This window comes from Muscardinus avellanarius (assembly GCF_963383645.1).
Source record: "Muscardinus avellanarius genome assembly, chromosome: 4".
Classification (NCBI taxonomy): domain Eukaryota; kingdom Metazoa; phylum Chordata; class Mammalia; order Rodentia; family Gliridae; genus Muscardinus; species Muscardinus avellanarius.
Window position 1 is genome coordinate 130,425,012 of NC_137789.1, and position 17,585 is coordinate 130,442,596.

General features: G+C 43.1%; 1 protein-coding gene across 1 annotated transcript in view; it reads left to right on the plus strand.

The window, feature by feature from the left end:
* Positions 1–316: 316 nt before the first annotated feature.
* The window catches only part of PI4K2A (phosphatidylinositol 4-kinase type 2 alpha), a gene marked incomplete at both ends in the record, with an annotated part of 35,070 nt that continues 17,801 nt past the window's right edge, over positions 317–17,585 (plus strand). Inside the window, 2 exons of the mRNA XM_080695083.1 lie at positions 317–751; positions 14,734–14,934. Coding sequence (XP_080551209.1) covers positions 317–751; positions 14,734–14,934 — 636 coding nt within the window. The remainder of the gene's footprint in view (positions 752–14,733; positions 14,935–17,585) is intronic.

A 17,585-nucleotide genomic window follows, 5' to 3' on the forward strand; every position in this document is an offset into this window, starting at 1 on the left:
GCGGGGCTGGGATGGCGGGGGCAGAGGGCGTGTCTGACCCTGAGTTATCTCTCCGAGCATGCACAGTCTTCACCGAAGGTGAGGGGAGGAAAATGCGGAGGCCGCGATTGCGTAGGAGCAGGCTCTGATTGGCTACTGTCGAGCGCGAGGGGCCGAGCCTACTCGTCGGCAGGTAAACAGGGCGGGCTGGGGGCGGGGCCACGGAGGCGCCGCGACCTGGTTGGCTGCGCGGGAGGTGGGGGGTGCCGCGGATTGGTCGCAGCCCGAAGCTCAGCTGCGCGGAGCGCGCCGGGTTCCCGAGCCGGCGGTGTGAGGGATGGACGAGACAAGCCCACTGGTGTCCCCCAAGCGGGCCCAACCTCCGGAGTACACCTTCCCGTCGGGCTCGGGCGCTCACTTTCCGCAGGTGCCGGGGGGCGCGGTCCGCGTGGCGGGGGCGGCGGGCGCGGGCCCCTCTCCGCCCGGCTCGCCGGGCCACGACCGGGAGCGGCAGCCGCTGCTGGACCGGGCCCGGGGCGCGGCGGCCCAGGGCCAGACCCACACCGTGGCGGCGCAGGCCCAGGCCCTGGCGGCCCAGGCGGCGGCGGCGGCGCACGCCGCGCAGGCACACCGCGAGCGGAACGAGTTCCCCGAGGACCCCGAGTTCGAGGCGGTGGTGCGGCAGGCCGAGCTGGCCACCGAGCGCTGCATCTTCCCCGAGCGCATCTACCAGGGCTCCAGCGGAAGCTACTTCGTCAAGGACCCGCAGGGGGTGAGCGCGGGCCGGGGCGCGGGGCGGTGGGGCTCAGCGGGCGTTTGGGGTTCCCGACCGCCAGGCGGAGGAAGGAGTAAAAGCTGCAAGAGAGAGAAACTTCACAGTGCCAGCCCCTAGCAGGATTTGGGGAAGCCAGTGAGGACAGCAGAGAGTGGAGCTCTGTGGGATGAAGAGCTAAATCAGAACCATTTTGGAGGGGGAGGCGTGAGCGGAAAACGAAAAGAGGAAATTGGCCAGATACAGGCCAGGGCCCCGGTGGTGTGGTGGGGCAACTTGCCTCTGGACTGAGAGGCGTGAGCAGATGGTGCTTTCCAGTACGTTCCTTAGCTTTAAACTACTGCGGTCATAGGCCTTCAGATTTGGGCCTCTGGGCCTGGTCCCTCTTTTCCCACCAAAGCAGTGTATTTTTTGCTGTTCTGAAGGACTCCTCAGGGGCCCTCCGGACTGAGTCCCTGCCTTCTATGTTGTGGGGATGTCCCAGCAACCCCGGGTCTCTGATTGACAGATGTTAGGGATAGCGTGGGTGGACTCACTAGTTTATTCTGGCCTGGTTATTGTTTTTCTGGGAAAAGGTTGAAATCGTTTTGCATGGTTCCTCAGTTTAGAATGTGGAGTTTTAGAATCACAGGACCATCTTTGACTTTCATTTCTCTCTTAGAACTAGCAACACTTTGCTTTACAGCTAAGGTGGAGTTTTGCTGACCTTTATTTTGTTCCCTGCCTGTATGTACAGGGGGATGGGGATGGGATGAAATGGGGCATGGAGTGACCATGGCAGCTGGGAAATGACCTTTACCCTTTTGATAACTGCGAAAGAATTTAAGACATTTGCCTCAGTTTAAACCATAGATATCATTGGAAGAACAGTGGGTCAAAAAAATCCAGTCTTCCCTAAGTTTTCAGATGTGTTATTGTTATACTTATTAAAATGATGGGTGTCCGAGCTCTCTCAAATTTTCCTCACATCTCTTCTGTTTTGATAAAGGAGTCCTGAGTGTCCAGGATGGGCTGTGACTTTTAGCTCTTGGTCAGGCTCATTGAACCATCCAGTCTTCAGTTATTCATTCAAAGTCATCCCTGAATTATCAAGAACCAAAGAGCAATTCTGCTGTCAAGTCTTTTTATATAAACTGGGTTGGGGACAGCTTTGAAAATAATAGTTCTTTTTAAAACCTTTAATAAGGGAGCTTAAAAGCTCAAATAGGAACATTCCATCATTTCTAGAGGCAAAGAAAGGAGAATGTCCCAAGATGTAAATGTCAGCAGATACTTTTTTGAGAAAGGAATGAGATTTAAGATATGAGTTGTTTTGGAGAGGGGGTGAAATCAATCTTAGATCAGCATATTGGTTCATCTAAGAGTGGGCTAAGATTGTCTTTCATAGGTACAGGAAGAAGAAGACTTTTTGTTTTCTTGCCTGACACTGTTACAGCTTCCTTGGTGGTATGTCAGGTTCCACTGGTGGGAGTAATTAGATCTTTCAATTCTCCTTGACAGGTAAATTACTACCACCTCTTATACACAGAGAACAACAGACCATCAATATGATTCTTTTTTCTATTCTTTTTTTATTTTTTTTTTGAGAACTATCACTTGGTTCCTTTATTTTATATAAAAGTTAAATTGAAAGGAGAGGCTGCAAGTCAAGAATATTTGATTTGCACATAGTTGCCAAGTTACACATGTTTCTTGGTGATATTCAGGATTCCAATCTCCAAAATTTCTTGACATCTCTTCTTTGCTAGAAGAAAGTCAAAACACAGATGCCAGGCTGGGCGTGGTGGCACATGCTTGTAATCCCAGTACTTGGGAGGCTAAGACAGGCAGATCACAGTTTCGAAGCTAGCTGCAGCAAATTAGTGAGGCCTTCAGCAACTTAGACCCTGTTTCTGAGTAAAAAATAAAATAGGTCTGGGGATATAGCCTGGAGGTAGAAGGCCCCTGGGTTCCATCCCCGGTACCACAGAAACAAACAAACAAACAAACAAACAAACAAAAGACAAACACACACACACACACATCCATAGATGCCCTGACAAAACTTTTAATGTAACCTGCTCCCACAGAGGAAAATGTGGTTCTTAAATGCTGTGGAGGGTTAGACTGGCTCACAGACTTGCTGTAATATCTTCGACCCAGGGACAGGATACACTCCCAACCTTTTTTATTTTGAAACAGAATCTTGCTAAGTTGCTGAGGCTGGCCTTAAACCTGCAGTCCTCCTTTTTATCTCCTCAAGTCGTGGTATTATAGGCTGGCACCATCAGACTTGGTTAATATTGGTATTGTCATCTATGTCCCTACTACAAGTGTATTTATTTAACAAATACATACATAATACTTACTATGTGCCAGATACTTTTTAAGTGCTTTATGAATACTAGCTCATTTAATCTTCATAACTACTGTCCAAGGTAGGTGCTATTATTGTTCCCATAGATAACAACACCAAGGCACACAGTATAATTAATTCACCCAAGATCTCACAGCTAATAAGTGGTAGAGCCAGGCATATAGGTTCTAGAAGTCATTTTTCTTTCTTTCTTTTTTTTTTTTTTTGGTTCAGTACTAGGAGTGGAACCCAGGGGCATTCTACCTCCAAGCTACACCGCCAGCCCTATTTTTTGTACTGTATTTTAAAACAGGGTCTCACTAAGTTAGCTAAGGCTGTCCTCAAACTGCGATTCTCCTGTCTCAGCCTTCCAAATGCTGGGATTATAAGTGTGTGCCCCCAGAGGTCATGTTTCTAACCATAGTGCTCTGCTGCATTAAAGATAGTCATCTGAACTTCTGGGTTTCTCTTTTCAGGTGCTGTATTTATAGTATTGAATTTGGTTATGTGTGACATATTTTATTTATTTATTTATTTATTTATTTATTTATTTATTTTGCAGGTCTTGGGATGGAACCCAGGGGCATTTGACCTCTGAGCTATACCCCCTGCCCTATTTTTTATTCTTTATTTTGAAACAGGGTCTCACTAAGTTGCAGAGGACCTCACTAAGTAGCTGAGGCTGTCTGTGAACAAGGATCCTTCAGTCTCAGCCTCCTGAATGCTGGGATTACAAGCGTGCACCACCACGCCTGGCTGTGTGACAGATATTTTAAAATAATAATGACTTGAAAAGAAGTTCATTTATCTCTCATGTAAAGGAAGTCTACAGGTTGCCTGGCTTTCACTCTATTATGGATGCAGGCTCCTTTCATTTAGGATTTAGCCATCCTTAATAGTGGCCTCCACTTCATGTTCCAAGTGTCTTCTAAAGCTACAGACACCATCTTATCTGCTTTTTAGTCAGTTGGAGGAAGGAAAAGGAGAGAAATATCTGTAATCCCAGCATTTGGGAGGCTGAGGCAGGAGAATCCGGGTTTGAGCACAGTCTCAGCAAACTTAGGCCCTCCGCAATTCATTGAAACCCTGTTTCAAAATAAAGTATGAAAACAGGGCTGGTGGTGTAGCTTGGAGGTAGAGCTCTTCCTGAAATTGCACCAGACTCTCCTATCTGCATCCTGTTGTCCAGAACTTAGCTGCAATAGTGGCTGGGAACTATAGTCTTTATCTTATCCAGCTAAAAATCAGGGGTCTTGCCCGGGCGTGGTGGCTCACGCTTGTAATCCCCGCGCTTGGGAGGCAGAGACAGGAGGATCGCACAGGTTCGAAGCCAGCCGTGCGCGCTGGCTTAGGAGACCCTGTTTCCAAATGAAAAAAAAAAAAAAAATGTAAAAATAGGTCTGGGAGTGTAGCCCGGAGGTAGAAGGGCTTCCAGGAACCCCAGTACCACACACACACACACACACACACAAAAAAAAAAAAAAAAAAAATCAGGGGTCTTGTGTCTGGGGAAGAAGAGGGAACTGGCAGTTTCTGCTCTAGTCACTTTTGAAACATAGTTTGAAAGATGCTGGAAGAAGATAGTTTTGATTACATTTCCCAACCAAGGATGGTTTCTGCCACAGGATGAGCAAGTGAGGACTTGGAACAGTAAGATGGAAAATGCGAGATTAGAAGCCACAGTGGAGTGTGCTCACATTTCCCTTCCTCACTTACACCCTTGTGCTTCAGGTCTTATGTTCTCTCAACTACAGATGTATTTTGTGAGCATTTTCTCTTGTGTGTGGCCAGTTGTACTTGATGTTCATATGTCTGGAATCACAGAACAGCATGTGACTTACTAGTTTAAGAGGATTAAATGAGGTATCACACATGAAAGGCCCTGGCATGATTCCTTGTGCTTAGCAGTAACTCAGAGTTTTTTGTTTTATTTTGTTATTATACTTACTAGCCTTTGGATTAGTTTTTTTGTGTGTGTTTTTAAAATTTTTTTTATTAGTGCACTGTATTCATACATCATAATGGGATTAAAAACTTGTGTAGACATACATGCCCGTATCGCCCAGTTAGCCCCTACCCAAATCCCACCCCATTCCCTCCCCATCCCTTCTTCCCATGCTTGGTTTAGTGGTTGACATCTATTATTATAGCAATTTATCCAAAATTAACAATGATAATCTAACATAACAGATTCATTTGTCTGATAAACTTTTGATCACTTAGAGATAACATTTCAGTATTTCTTTTTGTTTTCTTTCTTCCCAGAGGATATTTTTTTTCTTTTTAAGATAAAACTATCGTACTTTTTTTTTCAGAAAAAATCTATCCTAACATGAAATGTGAACTTTAAATACCCAAAACTATCTCGAAAAAGAACAAATCTAGAAGATGTACATTTTCTGATTTCAAACCTTATAGAGCTATAATAATTGAAACAGTGTAGTACTGCTATAAAGGCAGATATATAAACCAGTGGAGTAAAATAAAAAGCCTAGAAATAAATTCTTCCATATGTGGTAAAGTTATTTTTGACAAAGTTTCTAAGAACATTGGTGAAGGAAATAATAATCATTTCACTAAATATTGTTGAAAAATAATAATTACATGAAAAAGAATAAAATTGGACCCTTACCTAACATCATACAAATATTAACTCAGAATAGATAAAAGACCTAAATGTAAATCTTAAGACTATAAACTTTTAGAAGAAAACCTGGGTCATAACACTTCACAACATTGAAATTGGCAGTGATTTCTTGGATATGATTTCAAAGGCACAGGCAACAAAAGAATAAACAAACTTCCTAAAAAATAAAAAATATTGTACATCCAAAGACAATGTAAACAGAGTTAAAAGTTACTGATAGAATGGGATAAAATATGTCCAAATGCTATAACTGAAGGTATATTAATACTCCAAATAGAGATCCTAAAAATTAGCAACAATAAAAGCAAACAGTACAATTTAGAAATAGGTAAAATACTGAAATAAATAATGAATCTCCAAAGATTTTAACCTATAAACACATGAATATATTCTCCTTTGCTTAGTTGTCTGCTGGATGGAAAATCTTGTTTTTCTGGTTCTGGTGTGTATTACCTATTTCTTCTTTGTAGTTAATCTCTTTGAGTATTTTCTCTAGCACTGTTTTTTTTTTTTTTTTTTTTGGTGGCACTAGGGGTAGAACCCAGGGGCTTTCTACCTCTGGGCTATATTCCCAGACCTATTTTATACTTTATTTAGAAACAGGGTCTCATTAAGTTGTTGAGAGCCTCACTAAGTAGCTGAGGCTGGCTTTGAACCTGTGCGATCCTCCTGTCTCAGCGTGGGGATTACAAGCATGCGCCACCACGCTCGGCTTCTAGCACTGGTTATGAAGACATAAATTCATTGAGTTTCTGTTTGTCATGGAAGCTTCTTATTTCCCCATTTAATTTGATAGATAATTTTGCTGGGTAGGAAATTTTTGGCTGGAAGTTGTTTTCTTTCAGATTTTGGAATATGTTACTCCAAGCCCTTCTGGCTTTCATGACTTGGTTTGGGAAGTCTGGAGTGATTCTAATTGGTTTGCCTCTGAATGTCACTTGGCCTTTTGTTTTTGTTTCCTTTAAGATTCTCTGCTTGGCTTCCACATGGTCATTTTGCAATTATGTGGCGTGGGGATCCTCTTCTCTGATCCTGTCTAAAGGGAGTTCTATAAGTTTCCTGGACCTGTGTATCGACCTCTAGCTCTATGTTTGGAAAATTTTTTGCTATTATTTATTTGAAGAGATTATTGATCCCTTTGGTTTCACCTTCTTTTCTCTCGTCTATTCCGATTATTCTTAGGTTAGCTCTCTTAAAATGGGCCCATATTTCTTTAATGTCAGATTCCTGCTATCTCATTTTTTTCTAAGTTAGAAATTATGCATTTGAGCTGAGCCTGGTGCATGCTTGTAATCCCCATGCTTGGGAGGCGGAGACAGGAGGATCGTGCTGGTTCGAAGCCAGCCTAGCTGGCTTAAGAGACCCTGTTTCCAAATTTTAAAAGTATATATATAATAGGTCTGGGAGTGTAACCCGGAAGTAGAAGGGTTTCCAGGAATCCCAGTACCACCAAAAAAAAAAAAAAAATGAAATTGTGCGTTTGTTTTTGGAGTGATCATCTTCTAGGAGCGAGATTCTGTTCTCCATGTGGTCTAATCGATTATTTATACTTTGAATTGAGGCCTTTACCTCAATGATTGCTTCCTTTATTTATTTTAGACTCTCTCTAAATTCTTTTCGAAAGTCCTGTATTATTTCTACACTTATATTCCTGATTTGATATTCTGGAGATCTCTGAATTTCTGTGTTATCAGGTTCTGATAATATGGGGTTGTGGGCATTCATTGCTCTATTGTTGTTCCTCTTTCCCATGATTTCAGAATTTTGTGCCTTCCCTGGGTCACTATGACTTCACTTAGGGTGCTCTGTATCTCGAGTCTGTTGTAATCTCAGCCGCCACTACTCCTTTACTGGGTTGTACTGCAAAGCCTCATACCCAGGGAGTTAATCGAGGCTGCGCGAGACAGTGGGGATCCCAGGCTGGGCGTTTTCACATAGAGAGCTGTCACTAGGGTGTGGTATCTCTGCCACTGCTACTCCTTCACTGGGTTAGACTGTAAAATATCCAACCCAGTGAGATTATCAAAGCTGTGCAAGTCCCTGGGAGTACAGTATAGAGATTTCTCCTTCAGGGGCTGCAATTTCACTCACAGTTATTGTGCGCGCAGGTCTAGAGCTGTGATGGGGCGCAGTGAACTCGCTGGCGCTGCTGGTAATATGGCGCTGCTGCCATGCCCTCGGCCGTGAGGCTGACGTATTTCTTTTCTGGTTTTGAGCTCCATTCTGAGTCCCTGGAAGACGTGATGAGCTTGGCCACTGGGAGTTTTAGACGTTCTTTGCGCTGAAGGAACTGCTGAATTATACCCGAATGATCCACAACTGCTCACTTCAGCTCCTTGTTTACCTTTCCTCTCTGGATCCTGGTGCTGTGAGGGAAGATGGTGCCGGCGGGGCTCTGCTGCCGCATTGCAGGCTTGATTTCTGGTCTGTGGTTGTTCTTCTAGTCTTTTTTCCTCTGTCTCTTGTGTTTACATTTTTTATTTCTCTGCTGATGGTGTTTTCTGGCTATGAAAAGCGCTGATTTTGTGGCAACAGAGATAGAGTTTTAGCAGGACTCGTAAACACTGCTTTTCTTGGTCGCCATCTTCTCGGAAGTCGGATTAGGTTTTTTTGGATACATGACATTAAATAAAGCAAAAGTAGTATAATTTTGAGAAGATTCTTTTATAAACATTGAGAATATCAATTCATTAGGTTATAATTGGTATTTACATCAAAATATCAATAACTGTCTGTGAAGACACTGCCTATAAATTCTAAGAACTAGACCTCCTGTTAGTGATTTTTAGTCTTTTAAACATACTTTATTAGCTGGGCATGGTGGCACACGCTTGTAATCTCAGCATTTGGGAGACTGAGACAGGAGGATCGTGGTTCGTGGACAGCCTCAGCTACTTAATGAGGTCTTCAGCAACTCAGAAACCCTGTTTCAAGAAAAAAAATTAAAAATAGGGCTGAGGGTGCAGCTTGGAGGTAGTATGCTCCTGGGTTCCGTCCTCAGTACTTGGGGGAAAAATACGGCTGGGGTGTAGTTCAGAGGTCTCTGGGTTCCATCACCAGTGCTACAAATAAAATAAATATACTTTATTCACCAATAGTTTGTCATGAAAATGGTATTCTTTTTCATTTTCCAAATATAAAATTATAATATTGAATGTGCTCCTTACCTATATCCTTCAAGAAATTCTTACATCTTTCTACTTGAGAGCCATGCTGATAGCCATCATCACATAATCTCAATTCTTACACTAAAATCTTAAGAGTTTGGTTTGTACATCCTATACAGATGTAGATCTTGAGATTTTAAGCATCATCTATTATTTGATATATGGAGCTGTTCGAAGCCACAAGTTGTACTATGTAAGGCAGGTTGGGTCAACAGAAGTGGGGTACAAAAATAAACATGGGTTAGCTGGCCATGGTGGTACATGCTTGTACTCCTAGCATTCAGGAGGCTGAGATGGGAGGATCGCGGACAGCCTCAGCTACTTAGTGAGGCCCTCTGTAACTTAGTGAGATCCTGTTTCAAAATAAAAAATAAAAAAATAGGGCAACAAATATAGCTTTTTAGTATACTTTTATTATAGTCTCATTTCATAATGTAGTTCACAGTGATAGTGACACACATGCGCACAGCACTTGGTGGGCTTTTCCCTGGCTCTCTCCCCATTCTTTCCTTCCCTATACAGGGTTTTGAGGTTGACATTGACATATTGCATAACGTCAGTGGAAGTAATTTCTTCATTGATTCTCCCTCTCCCTACCCGCTTCCCCTAGACCACCCTTCTGGCTCCACTGAAGTTTCTCCTCCATTGTCTGGAGTCCCTCTGGTATCTCGATTACTCTCTAGCTTCTGCAGATACAACATAGGAACCTTCACTTTCTGTGACTGGCTAATCTCACTTAGCATAATGTTCTCCAAGTCCATCCATTTTCCTGCAAATGACATTTCGTTCTTTATTTCTGAGTAGTATCTCATTATGTATATATTCCATAATTTTTTTTTTTTTTGTGGTACTGGGGTTCCTGGAGGCCCTTCCACCTCTGGGCTACACTCCCAGACCTATTTTTACATTTTTATTTGGAAACAGGGTCTCCTAAGCCAGCGTGCGCGGCTGGCTTCGAACCTGCGCGATCCTCCTGTCTCTGCCTCCCAAGCGTGGGGATTACAGGCGTGCGCCACCACGCCCGGCTATATTCCATAATTTTATAATCCATTCATCTGTTGATGGACACCTATGTTGTTTCCATAATTTGGTTATTGTGAATTGCGCTGCTATAAACATGGATATGCATATATTATTATGATTTTTCTGACTTTAGTTCCCTTTTTTTGTGGTACTGGGAATGAAACCCAGGGGCTTTCTCCAGGCTATACCCGCAGTCCTATTTTTTATATTTTATTTGGAAACAGGGTCTCACTAAGTTGCTGATAGTCTCACTAAGTAGCTGAGGCTGGCTTCGAATCTATGCGATCTTCTATCTCAGTATTAGTCCCAAGTACTAGGATTACAAGCATGTGCCACCATGCCCAGCTCTTGCTTTTAGTTCCTTTGGAAAGATACCCAGGAGTGGTATAGCTGGACAAATAGAGGTTTAATCCATTTAAACAAAAGCTTTTTAGGGTCCTTAATAATTTTTAAGTATTTAAGGAAATCTTGAGACCAAACTATCTGAGAACCATCCACTTCTTGTCTACCAAAAAAAAATTTTTTTTTCCAGTACTGAGGATGGAACCCAGGGGCATTCTACCTCCAAGCTATACCCCCAGCCTGATTTTTTATTCTTTATTTTGAAACAGGGTCTCACTAAGTTGCAGAGGGCCTCACTAAGTAGCTGAGGCTGGCTGTGAACTGTGATCCTCCTGTCTCAGCCTCCCAAGTATTGGTATAAGCATGCATGGTTTACCAATCTTTTTTTTTTTTTTTCGGGTCTGGGGTTGGAACCCAGGGGCATTCGACCTCCGAGCTACACCCCCTGCCCTAGTTTTTATTCTTTATTTTGAAACCAGGTCTCACTAAGTTGCAGAGGGCCTCACTAAGTAGCTGAGGCTGTCCGAACTGCGGTCCTCGTGTCTCAGCCTCCCGAATACTGGGATTATAAGCATTCGCCACCATGCCCGGCTTTTTTTTTTAAATACTGTTTTACTAAAGGTTACTTCTGTATTATTTCTCTGTGCAATGAATGTTGTGTTTGAACTGTCTTATATTTTAGGTTCCTGGAGAAAAGGGCTCCCCCCCCCCTTTTCTTTCCTTTTTTTTTCTTGAGGTACTGGGGATGGAACCCAGGGGCATTCTACCTCTAAGTTACACCCCAGCCCTACTTCTTTTCTTTATTTTTGAAACAGGGTCTCACTGAGTTGCAAAGGGACTTACTAAGCAGCTGAGGCTGTCCACAAACCACAATCCTATCTCAGCCTCCCAAATGCTGGGATTACAAGTGTGTGGCACCATATCTGGATTCTTTCTTTCTTTTGAGATGAGAGGATACCTAGGTTGGCCTGGAACTCCTGGGCTCAAGCCATCTTCCTGCTTCAGCCTCCCTAGAAGTCAGAGCTACAAGCTTATGCCACTGTGCCTGGTTCAAGGGCCTCTTGTATCAAAGCTTAATGCCCTCCTCCTGTTGGTAAGCTATTGGAAATTCTCTAGGTCCCAGGTTCTACTCATTGATTTTAGATCCTGACACCAGCCAGTGAGTGGCCTCTTGCTCCCTTGTGCAGTTCTGTTTTTATCCCTAACTTTGTAGTCTACTCCTACTTAAGCTATCTGTACTTTACCCCCTTCGTCCAACAGGGACATTAGTAAGTGTATTAAGGAAAGGTGTTTTTAAAAATATTGGCACCAAACGGAAACTTTCTTCAAGATGTAATAAGGAATGGACAGTCTATTAAAGAAGAGAATATGGTGAGAAAAAGTAGACAGTTCTTTCTCAGCTGAATACTGGTGGGTGTCTTTCTAATTTGAGTAGTTTTAGAGATTGTTCTCTATGAATGAGGAGCATATTCTTGATTATTCAGTAACAGTCAATTATATGAAGTGAACATTAGCTTTGGAAATTCAGTCAGAGGCTGTTTTATGTCTGTTTAGGAAACTCGCCACATGCTTGCTTACTGTCTTGCACAAACGAGGTTCTGAGCAAATGTTAACAGAGTCAAGTTGAATCAGACCTACTTAGTCCTGAAAGCACACGTCTGTTTCTCTAAGCCCTTCTGTTCTCGCTCCTTCCTATTTCATTTATGTATAATTCTTTTTCCTTTTTTCCTTTTTCCTCCCTTCTTTGATATGGGGGATTGAACCCAGGGCCTTGCACATACTAGGCAAGTTCTCTACCACTGAACTACACACCAAGCCTCCTGCCCCCTTTTATTGCAGTACTGGGGATGGAATCCAGGGGCATTCTACCTCCAGGCTACACCCCCAGCCCTGTTTTTAATTCTTTATTTTGAAATAGAGTCTCACTGATTTGCAAAGGGCCTCACTAAGTATTTGAGGCTGTTGGCGAACCGCGATCCTCCTGTCTCAGCCTCCCAAATGCTGGGATTATAGGTGTGTAACCCTGCACTCAGCTGATAGTCATAATTTCTAGTGCCTTAAAAGGGTGCTTCATGATTCTCCTTATGATGGAAGGAAATTGGGAAGTATGTGAGGTTAGTCTATAAATGATGTTTGGCTGAAACCTTGGCCTTCTAGTTCTGCTTTCTTTAAGTAGAAGCAGTTAAGCAGCCCTGGTATTTTTCAGCTCCCCCTAGTAGCAGGAGTGGCTTGAGCTTCCTTTCTTTGGAGACCAGCTTGCTGAATTCCATATTGTATCTCAGTTGAGTTCTCGGGTTCTAGGCCATGCTGCAGGTTGCCCTGTAGTTTCACTGTCCAGAATCCAGAGAATCCCAGTGAAGTCACCTGGTGTCCTCTGAGCTGTGAGCCTCTTGGTGCTGTTGCTTTGTTGTGCAGAGGCTGGGGTTCCCAGACACAGAGAAGATGACTGCTCACTGAGGCCCTCACTAGCCACTTTTTTTTTTTTTTTTTTTTTTAGGTACTGGGGATGAAATCCAGAGGTATTCTACCTCCGAGCTACACCCCCAGCCCTATTTTTTATTCTTTATTTTGAAACAGAGTCTCACTGAGTTGTCTCACTAAATAGCTGAGGCTGTCCGTAAACCACAATCCTCCTGTCCCAGCCTCCCAAATACTGGGATTACAAGCATGTGCCACCACGCCTGGCTAAGCCACTTTGGATAAGAAAGTGATTTTGAAGACATGTGATGCAAATATATGCACTTTACTTTGGTCAGTGAATAAGTTTGTCTTTAAGAATAAATTGATTCTTTTGGATGGAGGAAGGAAGTTTTGTATTTCTCTTGCCCTCAAATCCTTGCAAACCTTTTTGAAGGAACTGGCCTCAAGATTGACCAAATATTGTTAGATACTGGACTTAGCCAATAACTGATAGGAGTATGTACTCAATGGAGGCAGATGGCTTGTGTTGTCTGCTGTGACTGCCTCCTGGGAAGTGATCCTCATAGGAAAATGTCTTATGACCCAGACAAGCTTGGGTTGGCTGTGGAGCGAGGGGAGGAGGAGGGTCATATGATAGGAAGATGAATCACTCGGTTAGCACATTTGCATCTCTTCCTTTGAATTAAGAGGAGGTAATGAGATAAATCAACCATAGAGGGCTGACTGGCCTCTTGACATTCAGGAGGGAGAGCCATAGTTTCTAGGCATCCCATATTTCTAGGATCTTTGAGGATTAAGAAGATTGATTTAACCTTTGTAGTGTCTCATGACTTGGTCCTTTGCCTATCAGAATTACTTAAGAGAACCTCATTCTAACCAAATGGCAGATTCTTTTTCTTGCCGTGATTTTTCTTTTTGGTTGCTTTCTTAGTTTCTCATTCCTTTTTTTCTTTTTCTTTTTCTTTTTTGTGGTACTGGGGATGAAACCCAGGGGCATTCTACCTCCGAGCTACACCCCCAGCTCTATTTTTTATTCTTTATTTTGAGACAGGGTCTCACTGAGTTGCAAAGAGCCTTGCTAAGTAGCTGAGGCTGTCCATGAACCACGATCCTCCTGTCTTAGCCTCCCGAATGCTGGGATTACAAGCATGCACCACCACGCCCAGCTTTAGTTTCTCATTCCTAAACATTAATGTATTAAAGTTTTCATTAATATCCAGGAGGTGGGATAATAATAAGGTTAATAAAGGAAATAACAATTGATGAAGGGATTTTCTTGGCCTTAGTCCATAATACTTTATTTTCTTTCAGATGGAAGTTCTTTGAGTCTTTACATAATTAATACAGAGCAACAGTGTATATGCATGCCTCTTGGAAGCTAGAGTTTGATGGTGTAAGATTTCTGGCAGACCATTTAAAGAAAGATCCTGTAGTTGTAAAAGGGGCAGGGGCACATACAAAAGAAAATAATTTATAATCCATGATAAGCTGATTTCTTAATTTTTTTGGGAAAAGTTACTTTGGCGCGCTTGTTATGTGCAGTGTGATGTTATACCCGTCCTAAGAGGGCAGGAGGCAGTATTGTGTTGGCATTAAGATTGCTGCCCACAACTCAAGATGTGCTATTGAGTTGGCTTCTGAATCTTGCTCCTACAAATGTACAAATCCACTTACTTCGTTTGAAGTATGAAGTCAGAGGTAGGTGCTTGCCTGAGGGAAGAGTGATGGAGAAGAGGAAGGAAGCAGCAAGAATGAGGAGACCTGGCAGAGTCTTTGGCTATAGCTCTTTCTAGTGGTGGGTCTCTTAAATACAGTCTGCTGTCTTACAAGCTAGGGAGTAGCCTCTGACTAAGTAGGGAGTAGATTCTTATGCTCTCTCATTTCCTTCTTGATTTCTATTGGTCTGCTACTTTAATCATCTCTTTTTATTTGGTGTTGGGGGTTGGAACCTAGGGCCTCACGCATGCTAAGTATATGGTGTATCACTGAGCTACATCCCAGCCCATAAACTCACCTCTGACCTCCTCCTTTTCTTTTGCCTCTGCAGAAGATCATTGCTGTCTTCAAACCCAAGAATGAAGAGCCATATGGGCATCTTAATCCTAAGTGGACCAAATGGCTGCAGAAGTTGTGCTGTCCCTGCTGCTTTGGCCGTGACTGCCTTGTCCTCAACCAGGGCTATCTCTCAGAGGCAGGGGCCAGCCTGGTGGACCAAAAACTGGAACTCAACATTGTGCCCCGTACAAAGGTATGTGACCCATTTCCAGGGAGCCTTAGTGCCTCAAACTTTTGATGGGGCCTAAACCCTTTTAATGGGACTTTGAGTTCAGTGGGAGACATTTAAATCTATTGTTCTCAACTGTTTTTGAGGAGGTTGGCAGGGTTAGGCTAAAAATTTGATAATCTGTTGAATGGTATCCCCCAAAGGATATAAATACAGATTTTACATATAGTTTTAGGAATTTCACAGATGCCAAATGCACATTTATGGGCGCTCTTGGTCTTTGGTCTTTGGATTCCCAGGGAACCCCAAGCTGGTTAGAAACTTGACTATTTTTGAAGTTCACTCTCCTAGATTTCTGAACCATTGCAGAATTTAGTGAATTTTTTTTTTTTTTTCCTGTAAGAGAATCTTGCTATATTGCTTAAGCTGGCTCTGAGTTCCTGAGCTCAAGCTCAAGTTATCATCCTGCCTTAGCCTCTGAAGTAGCTGGGACTGCAGGAGTGTGCCACCATGCCCAACTTTAGATACAGCCTAGAATTCACTGGCTATATAAGAACCCCTATACTACTGGACATGGAGGTACGTGCCTATAATCCCAGTATTTGGGAGGACTAGGTAGGAGGATCACAGACTTGAGGCTACCCTTAGCAGTTTAGGAGGAGACCCTCAGCAACTTAGAGAGACCTTGTTTCAAAAATAGCAAGTAAAAGCAGGTTTGGTGGCACATGCCAATAATTCTAGTAGTCAGGAGGCTGAGGCAGGAGGATTGCCGGTTCATGGCTAGCCTCCGCAACTTAGTGAGGCCCTTCTTAGCTTAGTGAGATTTGTTTCAAAATTTAAAAAGTAGAGCTAGGGGTGTAACTCAGACAGAATGCCCCTGGGTTCAATCCCCAGTACCAAAACAAACCAACAAACAAAACAGCAGCGAAAACCCCATAAACCTGTTCTGTAGGGTGCTCCATGAAACTCCAAGAGTTATGAGGGGAAGGACGAGGCTGTTTAGTATATAGACACTTCAGGATCATCCATTGCTCACTGAATATGTGGCCACCAGAGGTTTAGGGACAGCTTAAGTGGAAGTCTGATCTGATGCTCTAAGGCTGCAAAAGTGTCTTCATAGCTCTGGATCTTAGCCCTCTTTGAGAATCTGATGAAAGTTCTAGTTCCTGTCCTCAGAAAAAGCACATTTTTTTTTTTTTTTTTGGTACTGGGGGTGGAACCCAGAGGCTTTCTACCTCCGGACTATACTCCCAGACCTATTTTATATTTTATTTGGAAACAGGGTCTCACTAAGTTGTTGAGAGTCTCACTAAGTAGCTGAGGCTGGTTTTGAACCTTCACGATCCTGTTTCAGCCTCCCAAGCGCGGGGATTACAAGCGTGCACCACCATGCCCAGCTAAAAGCATATATTTTTCATCAATCTTTTGCATATAATTTCAGGAGGAGACCAGTTAAAAGTCGATCCAGTGACTCCCTTTGGACCACGGTGCTTGAGGTTTTCTTCATAGATTTAGATGGCAAGAGATTGATCTACAGATAGGAAATTCCCTGTAGAGCTGGGTTTTTTTGTTTGTTTGGTTTTGGGGTTTTTTTTTGTTTGTTTTGGTGGTACCAAGGATTGAACTCAGGGGCATTCTACCTCTGAGCTATACTCCTGGCTTTTTGTTATTGTTGTTGTTGTTGTTGTTGTTGTTACTGAGGATGGAACCCAGGGACTCCGGGCTGTACTCCTTAGACCTGTTTTATATTTTATTTGGAAACAGGGTCTCACTAAGTTGCTGAGAGCCTCACTGAGTAGCTGAGACTGACTTTGAACCTGTGCGGTCCTTCTGTCTCAGCCTCCCAAGTACTGGGATTACAAGTGTGTACCACCATGCCCGGCCCTCAGCCGTGTTTTTTATTCCTTACTTTGAAACAGGGTCTCACTAAGAGGATCTCACTTACAGGGTCTTACAGGAAACAGGGTCTCACTAAGTTGCTGAGAGCCTCACTAAGTAGCTGAGGCTGGCTATGAACCTGTGATCCTCCTGTCTCTGTCTCAGCCTCCTAAGTACTGGAATTACAAGTGTGCCCCACCATGGGTGGTTTTATTTTTTTTTTTGGTCATTATTTGTTTTTATTTTGTTTTGTTTTGCAGTACTGGGGGTTGAACCCAAGGGTGCTGTACCACTGTACTACATCTCTAGCCCCTCTTTATTTTTCTTTTTGGTGGGACTGGGGATTGAACCCAGGGGCATTCTACCTCCAAGCTGCACCCCAGACCTACTTTTTATTATTTATTTTGAAACAGGGTCTCACTAAGTTGTGGAGGGCCTCACCTCACTGAGTAACTGAGGCTGGTCATGAACCTGCGATCCTTCTGTCTCGGGACTACAAGCATACACCACCAAGCTCAGCTCCACAGCTCTTATTTTGACAAGTTCTCACTAGTTTACTCAGGTTGGCCTTGAATTTAGGACCTTATTGACTCAGCCTTCTGAGTAGCTGGAATAACAAGCATGTACCACTATGCCCAGTTATTTTTAAGGTATTTTGTTTTATTTTATTTTTTATTTTTTTGTTTATATTGGGGATTGAACCTGGAGGCATTCTTCCTCTGAGCTACACCCCCAGCCCTATTTTATTTTTATTGTGAAATAGGGTCTACTAGGTTGGTGAATCTCACTACTTGCTG